Genomic DNA, 13,411 nt, shown 5'->3' with positions numbered 1-13,411 from the left:
TTGCGGAGCACAGGCTCCGGATGTGCAGGCTCAGCAGCCATGGCTCACGGGCCCAGCCGCTCCGCGGCATGTGGGATCTTCCCGGACCGGGGCACGAACCCGTGTCCCCTGCATCGGCAGGCGGACTCTCAACCACTGTGCCACCAGGGAAGCCCCAAGCCTCCTTTTTTAATATTTATTCATTTTATTTTTGGCTGCATCAGGTCTTAGTTGCGTCACGTGGGCTCTCTAGTTGTGGCTCAGTAGTTGTGGCATGCGGGCTTAGTTGCCCACGGCATGTGGGATCTTAGTTCCCCAACCAGGGATCAAACCCACATCCCCTGCATTGGAAGATGGATTCTTAACCACTGGACCACCAGGGAAGTCCCCCAAGCCTCCTTTTAAAGAAGCCCAAAGGGATGCTGAGACTGACTAGCGTGAACTCTTGAAAAAACGAAGGTAACTAGGACCTTTCCAGCCCCTAAGTGGCTCCCTGTTGTCCTCGGGGCAGGCTCCCAGCCAGCAGTGCAGGACTGGCCCCTGCTGACCTGTGTAACCTCCCCTCTTTTCTCCTTCCCTCACTCTGCACAAATGACTGGGAATTCTCTAAACTCACCCTACATTTTCTGGTTTCCCTGCCTTGGCCCACACTCCTCCCTCGGCCTGGAGCACCACTGCCCCCACCCACCATTCTCCACCTGGCCAGGATCTCCTCCCAGATCCAAACCTTCCCAAAAGTGCCAGGTGCCTGATATTACCTCCAAGGCTCCCACCAAGGGGTAAGAACATGACAGACGCAACACTATGGTTACTGACAAATTGAGTGTCACAAAAAACTACCTCTCCTCTAAAACAACTTCTGTGAAATGTCCGTCCCACAGGCTGAGGACTAATGGGTTAATTTCCCTGCCCCATCCCCTTGGTTTATAGGAGATTGTGTAAAGCCCAGAGAGGGCAGAGACCTGTCCGAGGCCACACAGCCCCACATTGGCAGAGCCAGGATCTCCTGGCCCTCTGCTTCCAAACAAAGCATGTGTGTCCTTAGGCAGCTTAAAGGTGCTCACCGAACCTTCCTAGCCTTCCAAGCTGTACCAGGCTCCAGCTCAGCCCAGTCAAGTGACCCCAAATCCCGGATGAATGCTATCTACCTCTGAGTCCCGGTCTAAGCCAGCCTTGGCAGGGTCTCGAGACCTTTCTAAGACTTAGGATTATTCAAACAAGCGGTGTAGATGGGGGACCCCCAGTGCCCCTGAGCAGAGGTGTGGCCAGAGGACACACCTACCACGAAATGTCCCCACCCCCACAAAGCCTTCCCAGAATCAGACTCTGAGCCAAGAGGGTCCTTAAAGCCTGCAAGTTCTATGCTGATCCTCTGTACAATGGCCCTGGCAAGCAGCTATCCAACTCCTTCTTACATGCCCCCAGGGGTGGGAAGCTCATTACCCTAATGCTGCCCCTTCCGTCTGGGCCCGCTCTGTATGTTGGAAGTTCTCCCTCTGGCTGAGTAGAATCCTGTGTCCTGCAGCTTCCTGCTCCGCCCCCACCCTCACCAGCGAGCTTATCCTAACTATGGAGGGTGTATTAACAGCTAGGGTCTGTGCAGAACCCGAACACCAGGACCCTGTGGTAGGTTGAATAATGCCCCCCAACCCAAGACATCTATGACCTAATCTCTGGAACCTGTGACAATATATTCCCTTATATGGCAAAATAGACTTTGTAGATGTAATTACATTAATGTTCTTGAGGTAGGGAGATTATCCTCCAATTTTTTGGTGGGCCCTAAATGCAATTACAAATGTCCTTATAAGAGGGAAGCAGGGCTTCCCTGGTGGCGCAGTGATTGAGAGTCCGCCTGCCAATGCAGGGGACACGGGTTCGTGCCCCGGTCCGGGAAGATCCCACATGCTGCAGAGCTGCTGGGCCCGTGAGCCATGGCCGCTGAGCCTGCGCGTCCGGAGTCTGTGCTCCACAATGGGAGAGGCCACAACAGTGAGAGGCCCGCGTACTGCAAAAAAAAAAAAAAAGAGGGAAGCAGAGGGAGATTTGAGACACAGAGGACACGGAAATGTGACCGTGGATGCTGAGCTTGGAGTGATGCGGCCACAACCAAGGACTGCCAGCAGCCACCAGAAGCTAGCTGGAAGAGGCAAGGAAGGATTCTCCCCGAGAGCCACCAGCAAGAGTGTGGCCCTGTTGAACTTGGTTTTGGCCCAGTGAAACCATTATGGACTTCTGGCCTCCAGAACTATGGGAAAAATTTCTGTTGTTTGAAGCTACCAAGTGTGTGGCCATTCGTTCCATCAGCCCTAGGACCCTAACAGTTTCTCACCCAGGTTCTGGGAATAAGCTGAGTTAGAGGAAGACGCTGAAGCAGAGACTGGGGAAATCACTGGCCCAGGAATACACAGCCAGTTAATGCCTGAAGTGGGATGGAGTCCTGGTTTTTCCCCACTTTTTCAAGCTGCAGTGGGACTTTTAGGACTCAGTCTTTGCCTCTGGGGAGATCCAAGAATCTAGCTGTAGAGCCAGGATAAACATCACAATATCCTGGGACTTCCCTGGCGGTCCAGTGGTTAGGAGTTCACGCTTCCACTGCAGGAGGCATGGGTTCAATCCCTGATCAGGGAACTAAGATCCTGCATGCTGCTTGGTGTGGCAAAAAAAAAAAAAAAAAAAAAATCACAATATCCTTTGATGCATTCATTCATTCATTCACTTACTGGATGCTCCCTGAGCACCCACTGTATGCCTGCTGGTGGGGAGATGTTCAAGTCAATTAACAGTACCAAGCAGTCTCCAGAGGCAACAGTACATGGAGTTTAAGAGCAGAAGCTTTGTAGTCAGATGGGTTTGAAACCGGGCTCTGCTACTCGAGTTGTGTGACCTTGGACAATTTGTTTAACCTCTCTGATCTTCCACCTCCTCATTTGTAATACACGAATACTAGGGTTTATTATTATAAAACCTCAGAGGGTTTTTCATGTAAAGGGCTTAGCATAGGGCCTGAACTAAAGTTAAAGCTTATAAGAAGTAATGATGAGAAAAGGGAAGGTAGCTATGGGCAAAGGGCACAGCTTGGGCAAAGGCACAGACAAGTGACGGAGCAGGGGACATTCTGGAAATTACACGAAGCTTTCTCTGGACATCAGGGAGGGAGGTAGAGGCAAGAGAGGAGGCTGGGGAGAAGGGGGGTAGATGTCAATGCTGCCAGCAGAGAACTAGTGTCACTGAGGCCTCACGGGAGAACACGGAGCCCTGAGGAACTCTGAGAAACCCATCGGGGCAGGATCAGGGAGGAGGAGGGGTCCGCAAGGAGACTGGAAAGCATCAGCAGGGAGAAGGAAGAAGCAAAGAAGAGAGGATTAGACATGCCCACTCCATCAGGAGGTCACGGAGCCCCTGGAGAACAGGGTCAGCTGGGGGGACAAGAGAACAGCAGGGTGAGAAGAGCAGCTTTCCCAGGACTGTCAACGCCTCAAATGAGGCAGAGAACATACAAATGCATGTGTGAAATCCCTAAGCCAGAGAAGTAATGAAGCATCCCAGTGCCTCAGTTTGCCATCTGTAAAATGGGATGACCTCACACTACGGGTCCCTCCGAAGGACAGGCCCCAAAGAAGCCTCACCCACCGCAAGTGCTTTCTGAACCCCCATAGCAGCCCAAGAGCAGGAAGACAGGGACTGGGGCCCAGAGAGGACAAGGGAGCTGCCTGTGGCCGCTTAGAGCAGCAGGGTCTCTGCCCAAGCTAAAACCAGGTCTGCCACCTGCCAGTGGGCCCCCAAGTCCTGGTGTCTGCCCAGAGCTCCATGAGGCCACAGAGGCTGAATCTGGGGGCTCAGAACCTCCTGCGAACTTCCCCATCAAGAGCCCCCTGACCCGGGCACCCAGATGCCCCTCCTCACCTGTCCTGGCTGTTGCACGGCTCCCGAAAGCAGGGAAGCTGCTGCCCGTGCACCACACGGGCCTCAAACAGAAACTTGGGGGCCCAGAAGCCCAGAGCTCCAGTCACAAAGGCCATGGCTGTCACTCCAAGGGTCGACCACACAAAACTCCAGCTGTAAGAGAAAATGATCTGGCTCAACCCAGGAGAGGGCTGGGGCTGCGGGGGCCTATCTGCTCCTATCCGCTCCACTCCCCCCTCTCCTGGGCATTCAGGTCACCCTGGCACTCAGGTGGCTCCAGATCCTCCCTGACACTCCCTAAGCAGCCTGCCCCTCCCACCTCCACACCTTCCCTCCTGCTGTTCCTTCCTCCCTCCTCTCTGCCTGACCAAGTCTCCCCAGCCTGACAGACCCAAATCCAGCATCACATTCTCCAGCAAGCTGTCTGTGCTGCCCCACCCTCCTCTGAGTGCCCTCCACTCGGCTCATGGGTCTGTAACAAAGAGAGTGGGGTCAAGCCCGTGCCCCATATTTTGGTAAATCATGAGACCTGGCCATGTGGGTGACTCCTGTCTGCCTCCCCGACCATGCCTGGAACAGAGGAGGGATGCTCTCCCATGAGGCTCAGAGAGGTGGGTGATTCACTCGGGCATCTTCCCAGTAACCCTGAGAAGCCGGCAAAGCTGGAGAACTATGTCCATTGAATAAATGAGGGAAGTGAGGCTCCAAGTCTCAGGTCACTCTGAGATGAGGCAGGGCAGAGGCGAGGCTGGCGCTCACAGTGTCTTCCTCCCTCTCCTGCCGCTCGTATTCCGTCACATGGCTAGGGGGAGGGGGCCTCCGAGTGGGGGAGGGGCGTCTCAGTTGGTGAGTGGGAGCTCAGAGAAGGAAGAGGGTTGTGAACACTGGGGCAGTCAGGGAGGGTTCTCTGGAGGTGGAGGGAAGGAAGTCAGTGATGCTGGGGCAGACAGAGGGGTTTTCAGTGACATGCAGGGACGAGCAGGGACACTCACTTTCTCCCCAGGTATCTGACGTCCTCACACCAGGTGCTCCTTGGGCCCCCAGCGGTCACCACCCCCTGCTTCTCAGCAGCTCCCCGGGGCGGGTCTGGAACCAGGACAATAAGCAGGATCAAGGCCACGGCTTCCAGGCAGGGCATGATCTGGGGACAGGAGGGCCCAGGAAGCTCAGGGCCACACACTCCTGCGACGCAGGAGATCCTGGCAGTGACTGAACTCTGTGGTCCAGGCTGGGGAGGGACTCACTTCCTGGGAGCTGGTTATACAGAGCTTGACAAACCACTGTTTCTCACCCCCTCACCCCTGAGAGGACAGCCTCTCTGGGGAGCGGGGTCCCCTTGGGATTTGACTTAACACCTGTCTGCCCTATACAGACACTACTCTATTGGGACCTGTGAGCCTGACATGGTTGAGACCTGGAGGCTTGACTACACTGACCCTGTTGAGTACTTGCTGCCCCAATAACTGTCCCTTTTCCAGGCCCACACCTCCATCTGCCACACCAGCCCTGCCCTAGTGTCTTCCTATCCCTTGTCTCATTAATCCTCAAGATTCCATAAGGTAGACTTTACTCCCCCACTCTACAGGTAGGCAAAGTGAGGCCCCGAAGAGGGAGGTGACTTGCTTGAGATCACATAGCTAGCAAGCTAGCAAACTGAGCAGCTGGGATTTGAACCAGGGGCATGACTTCCAGAGGCCGTGGTCCATAGGACGCCCCAAATGTCTGAGCTGCTGATGTCTGAACACCGCCCATGGCGCCAGATACTGTGCCAAGGGCCTAAGGCCACTGGAGGCTGGAAAGTCCCTGCCGGCCCAGGGGGAAAGCGGAGGGAAGAAAAGGAAGCTGGACTCACTCGGAGGGCCCAACGCCAGTTCCCAGTCAGCTCCGTCACAGCCGACCCCAGCACGTAACCCAGACCACTGTGACAGGGGGCAGGGGAAATGGGCAGTGAGGGAAGGGAGGCAGCCCTGAGGCCCCAAGGCCAGCCTGAGCCGGGGTGCCCCAACCCCAGGGAGCCGGCTCTCTGCAGCTCATTGCCTTTTTCACTGGGAAAAGTGAGCCACGTGAGGCCCAGATGTCCACTGCCCTTGGTCAAGTCACAGGTGACCTCTGGCTCCAGGCCCATCCCAAACATCCACTGTCTCTCTATCTGGGGACCACCCACCCCACCTCCCCAAGTCCCAGCCCTGCCCAAGTCAGGAGGTTTCAGGAAACCTGAGTCAGAGCTCAGGGGCCTGACTGCAAAACCCACTCTGTCCTACCCCACTATGGAGTGCATGGCCCAACCCTAAGACATTTCTCTGCCTCACCTCCCAGAGCCGGCCCCTCCCTGTGCAGCCCACACTGCTGCGCTGCTCTTTCTCACCCCTTCCTGGACTGTACTACCATGTAGGGAGCATCCTCATTACGTATCTCTAACTCCCACCATAGCCTATCAGTTCGTATTATTGGCCCCATTTACAGATGAGGAAACTGAGGTTCATAGAGGTAAAGTGACACAGTGAGGAAGGGGTAGAGTTGGGATTCCAAGCCCTTCTGCTCTGATGTCTCCTCCACCCAGCCTGGCTCCTGTTCTGACTCCTTTGGGCCTCAGTTTACCACACAGGGAAGTGGATCCAGGGTAATACCAACCTTCCAACAGGGATAAAGATGTAGAAGATGGCCAGCACTCGGGTTCGCTGGTCCCTCACGAAGAGGTCTCCCAGGACGGTGGGCGCAGTGGTGGAGTAGCTGGCAGTGCCAATGCCCACCACCCCCCGGGACAGGAAGAAAAGCCAGGAGTACTGGGCAAACAGGCACAAGACTGCAGTGAGTTCCAGAAATCATCCTCGGTGCAAGGGGACCTGAGGATTTGTCAGAGGGACCTGAGGGCATCTGGTGACACGTGCTCCAAGGGAGGAGGAGGAGATCAGGGCTCCAGACACCTCATTATCCTCCCAGTCCAGGTTCCCCAAACCACATGGGTGCCCCCTGCTGGTGTCCACAGCCACCCCCAACCCCCTGCCCTGAGTAGCCCTCTTCCTGGGCATCATCTGTGCTAACCAGGCCAGTTCCCGCAGACAGTAGCAGTTACCCTCACCCCCAGCCCCAGCACAGTCGGGCGGAAGTGAAGCCATGGGCAGCAGCGGGAGATGCCAGAGAGGAAGGCCTCTGTTAAGAAAGTCCAACAGCCTGTTCAGAAGGCCCCTCTCTCAGCCCTTAGAAGACAATCCCCCAGCCAGCCTGGAGCCTGCAGTGGAGCAGAAGCAGCTCTGCTGGGGCTGGATCAGGGAGGAAGAAGGTGGGGGAGGGTCCCCCGGGGGCCTGGGAAGGGGTGAGGGCACCTACCCGGGGGGAGATGAAGGAGCTGGAGAGACCTGCTCCTGACCAGAGCAGGATACCTAAGCTCAGCGTCACCTTGCGGCTGTGTCGGTCGCCCAGGTAGCCAAACACGGGTGCAGACAGCAGCAGGCAGATGATGAAGACTGAAGGAGACACGCAGGGGGCAGCATGCATCCCCGGGTCAACAAAGGCGGAGGGGGGTGGGGGCGGGGGGCAGATGGGTCCAGCAGGCCCAGAAAAGGGAACCGGCTCAGACACCACAAGCTTGGCAGTGGGTGGAGGCCGGGAGGAGGAAAAGATAAGGTGAATCCCCCAATCCAATCCCCACCACTGCCCAGAGTCAGGGGGACTGGGAGGGAAGGGTGGGGGCAGGGCCCCGACTCAAATCTCAGTTCTGCTGCTTGCTCACTGTGCAGCCTTGGGTTACTAACTCCACCTCTCTGAGCACCAGCCCAGCAGTGGAGAAGTCAACATCGCCCTCCCAGGCCGTGTAAACGTGAGGCAGAAGTGAACACAGAGCACGGCGTGGAGCTGCCAGGGCCCTGTCTCTCAGAACCCACAGGGATTTTGCTCTCAAGCCCCGGCTGGAGGCAGGGCGTGGAAGGCAAGAGGGGGCGGGGTGCGGGCCAGGTGCCTGCTCCGAGCGGAAGAGCACGGTTTAGAATAAGCATAGTGATTATAAACCAGCGGCCCCTGGAGGCTGGAAAAGATTTGGTCTTCCTAAGTAGGTAAAACATTCCCCTGACCCTGCAGTTGTATTTATACCGTTTTTTAAAGTACTAAACGTTTATGAATTGGTGACTGGATTAGTGAATGCGTTTGCTATTCTGCGAAGACAAAGAAACTGCTACGTTTTTGCTTGACTGTACCACGTGGATAACTACCTTCACTGCTTCTGTTCCTCAAATAAAATCTCCTCCACCCTCCTCCGCTGCCTCCGGGAGCCGCCAGGTGGCCTGGGCAAGGTCTGACCCTCCTCCACCCGGTCCCACCACCCAAGGGCCTTAGGCTTTGGGGCGCCCCGCCCAGCGTGTGCGTCTTCATTCAGGAGCACAAATGATTGACATTTCCTGAGCCCAATGAATGTCCAGATTCGTCCCAGCTCAGGTTCCAGCCCCTCCCACTTTGCCCTGACCCGCTCTAGTACTGGGTTGAGCCATAGACAATTGCGGAAATTAAGCCAGTTTTGACCTACAAAAATGGCAGTTTAATATGGTTTGACCTAATCCTCCGCTGAGAAAGGTCTTTGGTGTGAACGGCATTTAAATATATAATAACTACTGCCAAAATAGGCCCCCCAAAAGGCTGTATCAATTTACACTTGAAGAGAAGTATGTATATTGCTTGCTGACACTTGCTAGGATCAATCGATTTATTTTTGTTCATTTAATGGTTGAAACACAAATGGCGTCTCGCTGACGTTTTAATCCGCATGGTTCTTTTTCCAAGTGAGGCTGAGTAGCAGTCTCTGTGTTCACATCCTCTGCCTATTTTTCTATCGGGCTCTTTGTTGATAATTTTCTCCCAGTCCTTTATATTTGTTTTAAGGATTTAAAATGGAAATTCTGCGACTGAATACCTGGGCTCACATCCTGAACTCACCACTTCCCAGTTGTGTGACTTTGGACAAAATCCTTAACTCTCCTGTTTTCCTTTTATCATCTACAGAGTACGATAGTAATAGTATTTCCCCCATAAGGTTAGGGGGAAGATTAAATAAAATAAAGCATATAAAAGGCGGTGACAGGCTTTATGTAAATGTCCAACAAATGTCACCTATTATTATTGCTAATTGCACTTACAGTTTCAATCACCATCATACAGAAGAATTTAGCTTTGATGTAGTCAAATTTATCAATCTTCCTCTGGGGGGACTCATTTTGTGTCTTGTTAATGCACATCTTCTTTACCTAAAGCTTATAAAATATTTCCCCAAATCTCATAAAAGTATGAGATTTGGGGTAGGGATCCTTTACAGGATATAAATACCTTAAACCTGCAGATCTCCTGGGATGGAGAAGCCTGCCCCTAAGTGGAAGGCAGGCACGCCTTCGCTCTCCAGATTAAAATCATTTCTGTGACAAGGTGGGAGTAATTAAGGAGCACAGGGTTCAGAGAAGGACTCTATAAGCAGCTACCTGGATTTGAATCCCAGCTCTGTCACTTACCAGCTGTGTGACCTTCAGCAAGCCCCATAGCCTCTCTGTGCCTCAGGTTCGTCATCCGTAAAATGGGCATAATAATAATCCCTGCCTCGTGGGATTGTTGTGAGATTAAATGAGTTAATGTTATTAAGCCCTTAGACTAGCACCTGGCACATGGTAAGGTCCACATCAGTGTCCGTTTTAAATATTGTAAATCAGTTAACTAACTCCAGCAGCTTCTCTGTCCCATAGTGGTGGGGTGAGGGGTGTCTGACCACTGCTTCCCCCGACCTTCCACCCCATTCTTAGAGCTACACCGTGCCCTCTGAGTCATCGGTTTCCTCCAGTCTACAACCCTGCAGACAGACAGCAGGGTGGGTCTTAGGGCCATTGCACGGTGACCCAGAAAGGTGAAAAGACTCACCTGAGGCCACTGGGGACAAGCCTGGTCATCAGGCCTCCAAGCCCACTGCCCTTTCCACACACCTCTTTGGGCTGCTTCTGCAGAGAAACTCCTTCCCTTCATCCAATCTCAAACACACACACGCACACGCACATTCCCCACTACACACTCACAAGCACGTCCCCGTGTTCACAGGCTTCCTCCCGCTCTCTCTCATACACACAAACTTCTCCCTCCCCACAATTCACTTATCAGGGGCCTTGTAGTAATAATCCTGTTCACCATGGTAAGAACCAGGGAAGGGAAATATTGACTCAGATTCCATTATCTGTTTAATCTAGAAGGTTGTGGGTATTGAACCGAGACAGTCTCCCTTTGGCTACAATATGACTGGAAGATGAGCATCAGCTGCCTGCCTCAGCCCCGAGACAGGAGCAATTGGAAAATACAGTGGTCTAACCAGTGATCTACCTCTTTTGCTCGGTGCCTCGGTTCACAGAACTCTGTACCTTTTTGCATGTTTTCAGCTGACATCTGAGGCATTTTATCGTAAGTTTAAATAGTTGAGAAGGATGTGATTTCCAGCATGATTGTATTTTTAAACTATATTTTCATCCAAATCCTTAGGGCTGCAGATCAATCTCATTAAGTTTATGGGAAATGTCTACCATAAAGGCTTATGGGCAAAGCCAGTCCTCATTTGCCAAATCAGTAGGACAAATCAGACTGGTTGTCTATAAGAAAGATATTAAAATGTTGGCTTCATTTTTTTTATTGAAATAAATGTGTTGATACCCTTCCCTGAGACAACCATCTATCTCACTTCTGAATTCTCAATCGTAGATAAATAGTAGACTGTCACGCATGAGCTAGATAAGGCTTGGCTGGACAGCTAGATAAGGCTTGGCGCCTTGCCATCCCTGGGTTTGTAGCCTGGAGGAAACATCCCCAATTGGTTTCTACCGATGCTCTCTCTGCCCCATTCCCAGGGCCTCATCAACAGAAGCCAAACAGCCATGAGGGGTCCCTCTGTCTAGTACCCTGGAGGGTTTTATACCTAGTAAAACTCAGAATGGTGAGAGGTGTATTTTCCTGCCAAAAGTGGTGGACAGGAACTTCCTTGGTGGTCCGGTGGTTAAGACTCCATGCTCCCAATGCAGGGAGCCCAGGTTCGATCCCTGGTCAGGGAACTAGATCCCACATGCCACAACTAAGACCTGGCATAGCCAAATAAATAAATAAATATATTTTTTAAATGGTGGACAGGTGAGTATTAAAGGGGAGGTGGGAAAAAAAGAGCCAGATGCTTGTTCTCAGGCAGATCTATTTTAGGAAAGAAATATACGGGATTGATCTGTACATGAATTCTCTCAAAACTGTAAAGAACACACACATGTATCCTGTGTTGTGACCGTGTGTGCATACATGTGCGTGGGCATGTGTGTGTCGCCATCCAGACATTGGGGAAAAGTTAATGCCTCGTGACCCCAACCGCCCCAACCTTGGAATGGGAGGTGTGGCTGCTCCCCACTGCTGGAATGTAGGCCTCAGTGGGCCCAGACCCCACCTGAGCCCATGGGCGGGGTACGTGTGTGTCTCTGTCTACCTTTTTTATTTTTTTTGGCTGCACCTCGAGGCAAGTGGGATCTTAGTTCCCCAGCCAAGGATCGAACCCATGCCCCCTGCAGTGGAAGCCCAGAGTCTTAACCACTGGACTGCCAGGGAAGTCCACTGTCTGGCTGTCTGTGTCCTAGTGATCAGGTCCGTGAGAGGAAAGCACATGTCAGAAATTCTCAACCCCGGCTACAAAGCTGAGCTTAACAGACGTGAAGAATGAGTGACCAACTCCACTCGGGAGCCTTTTCCAGCCCCGGCTCCCGCTGCTTCTTCCACAGCTCCTACCCTCAAACCCTAAGAGGCTGTTCAGGCACCAGATCTCAGCCTGTGCTGCCTCCTTCTCCGACCCAGACTGTCCCTCCCACCCAAATACCACCCATCCTCTGTGCCAACGGACTCAGTGAGGCTCAGCCTGGCGCCCATTTCCCAGCAGCTGGAGATGGACACAGAACAGGGCCTGCTGAAAGACCCCTACCAAGCATGAGCCCAGGGCCCCAGGCTAGGGGTTCCCTCCTTACCTGTCTGAAGCAAACCAGCATTGCTGTCACTGATCTCAAAAAACTTCTGTACGTCCAGCAGGACTCCTGTGGGCAGACGGACAGTGCTCAGGAAATGGGAAGTTGCCTGCCAGGCCTCTAAAGGCAGCTGCCCCTGCATTTGGGACAGGCCTGCAGCCGACCAGCACAGCACCGGTATGGCACCCGGGCCCACTGTTCTCTTCCCCTCTCTCCCACACATGCACACACACACACACACACACACAGATACAGGAGCCAGCACAGCCCAAAGGCACAGATATACACACACATTCATGCACAAGCATGACACTTAGTCATGCAGGCACACAGACATGCAGACCCACACAGCTACATACAAACAGGCACACCCAGAGACGTATACTCCCAGAGGCACCGAGACATACACATACAGGAGCCTGCACTCACAGGCATGTAAGCCCAGTCTCATACACCTGGACATATGTACACTGAGATGTACACGTAAAGACACACGCACAGGCATGCATGCATTTGCACACGTGCAGGGCTGCCATTCACGTCATAGTCATAGTGACGGCAGCCATTCACTTAGACTACAGTGTAAATGAAAGTCCCTGGGATTGTGCAGCCCTGCTTGTTTACAAACTCCAGACATTCACAGACATACATATACATGCATGAGCATGTACATGCAAAGGCATATGTGCCCTGGCCTGCACACATGCACACACAAGCATGTTCTTCCAGAGGCATGAACACACAAACATGGAATGCCCGTGAGAGCTTCAGAGGGTCCCACTTAGGTCCCACTTAGGTCCGACCTTGGCCCCTGAGGGTGGCAGGCTCTTGATCTGAAGCCCCTCCAAGAGATTGCTAGGCCGAAATCCCCTCAGCCCCTTGGTGGTACTTCAGAGTTAGTCATGGTCCCAGGCACCTGCTCATCTGAGCTGTGAGACTCTGACCCTGTCATCACTTTGATTGAATTATGAGGTGGCTGAGTGCCCTCAGTATCACTGTCCCCATTATACAGATGGAGAAACAGAGGCTCCAGCCACCTATGGCTGTACAGCTGGAATTAGGGGATCTGGGTCTACCCTCCCACCCAGAGTCACAAATGGAGCCCTGAAGAAACACCCCCACGATGGAGAAGAAAGCTCCACATCCACACCTGTAAGACCAGCCAGCGGGTGAAAAAGATGGAAGAAACAGAGAAGCAAAGTGAGAGGGTTTTGTTCTGATGTTCACTTTGTACCCAACTGTCACAGCGTCCAGATACCAACTTGTATGTCTTTCCTTCCCTCTTAATACTTTTACTTACACGAATTAGACACATTCAGTGGCAAGAGACAACACAGGTAAACAAAGTAAATGGCTAAGTAAAAATTCTCTATATTCGCACTCATCTGGGGGACTGGGACTCAGCCCCTTGTTTTGGCTGCTCCTGGGCTCCCCACAGTCCTGCGCTGCTCTGCAGGCAGGCAGGGCCCCAGTGCGGGGCCAGCCTTGTCTTTTGTTTTTTGGTTTTTCTTTGTTTTTCTTGGCTG

The 13,411-nt window shown here is 53.0% G+C and overlaps 1 protein-coding gene across 3 annotated transcripts in view; it reads right to left on the bottom strand.

The window, feature by feature from the left end:
- SPNS3 (SPNS lysolipid transporter 3, sphingosine-1-phosphate (putative)) overlaps positions 1-13,411 on the bottom strand; it is a gene marked incomplete at its 5' end in the record, with an annotated part of 44,776 nt that overhangs the window by 28,876 nt on the left and 2,489 nt on the right. For all 3 annotated transcript variants that reach the window (XM_081219243.1, XM_081219245.1, XM_081219244.1), the window contains 6 exons: positions 3,886-4,038; positions 4,878-5,026; positions 5,738-5,804; positions 6,517-6,668; positions 7,213-7,349; positions 11,889-11,954. In XM_081219243.1, the coding sequence (XP_081075369.1) occupies positions 3,886-4,038; positions 4,878-5,026; positions 5,738-5,804; positions 6,517-6,668; positions 7,213-7,349; positions 11,889-11,954 (724 nt within the window). The remainder of the gene's footprint in view (positions 1-3,885; positions 4,039-4,877; positions 5,027-5,737; positions 5,805-6,516; positions 6,669-7,212; positions 7,350-11,888; positions 11,955-13,411) is intronic.

Source organism: Mesoplodon bidens (genome assembly GCF_964165515.1).
Source record: "Mesoplodon bidens genome assembly, chromosome: 19".
NCBI classification, from domain to species: Eukaryota; Metazoa; Chordata; class Mammalia; order Artiodactyla; family Ziphiidae; genus Mesoplodon; species Mesoplodon bidens.
Note: the sequence above shows the minus strand (reverse complement) of the source record. Positions and strands in the feature narration are given on the sequence as shown.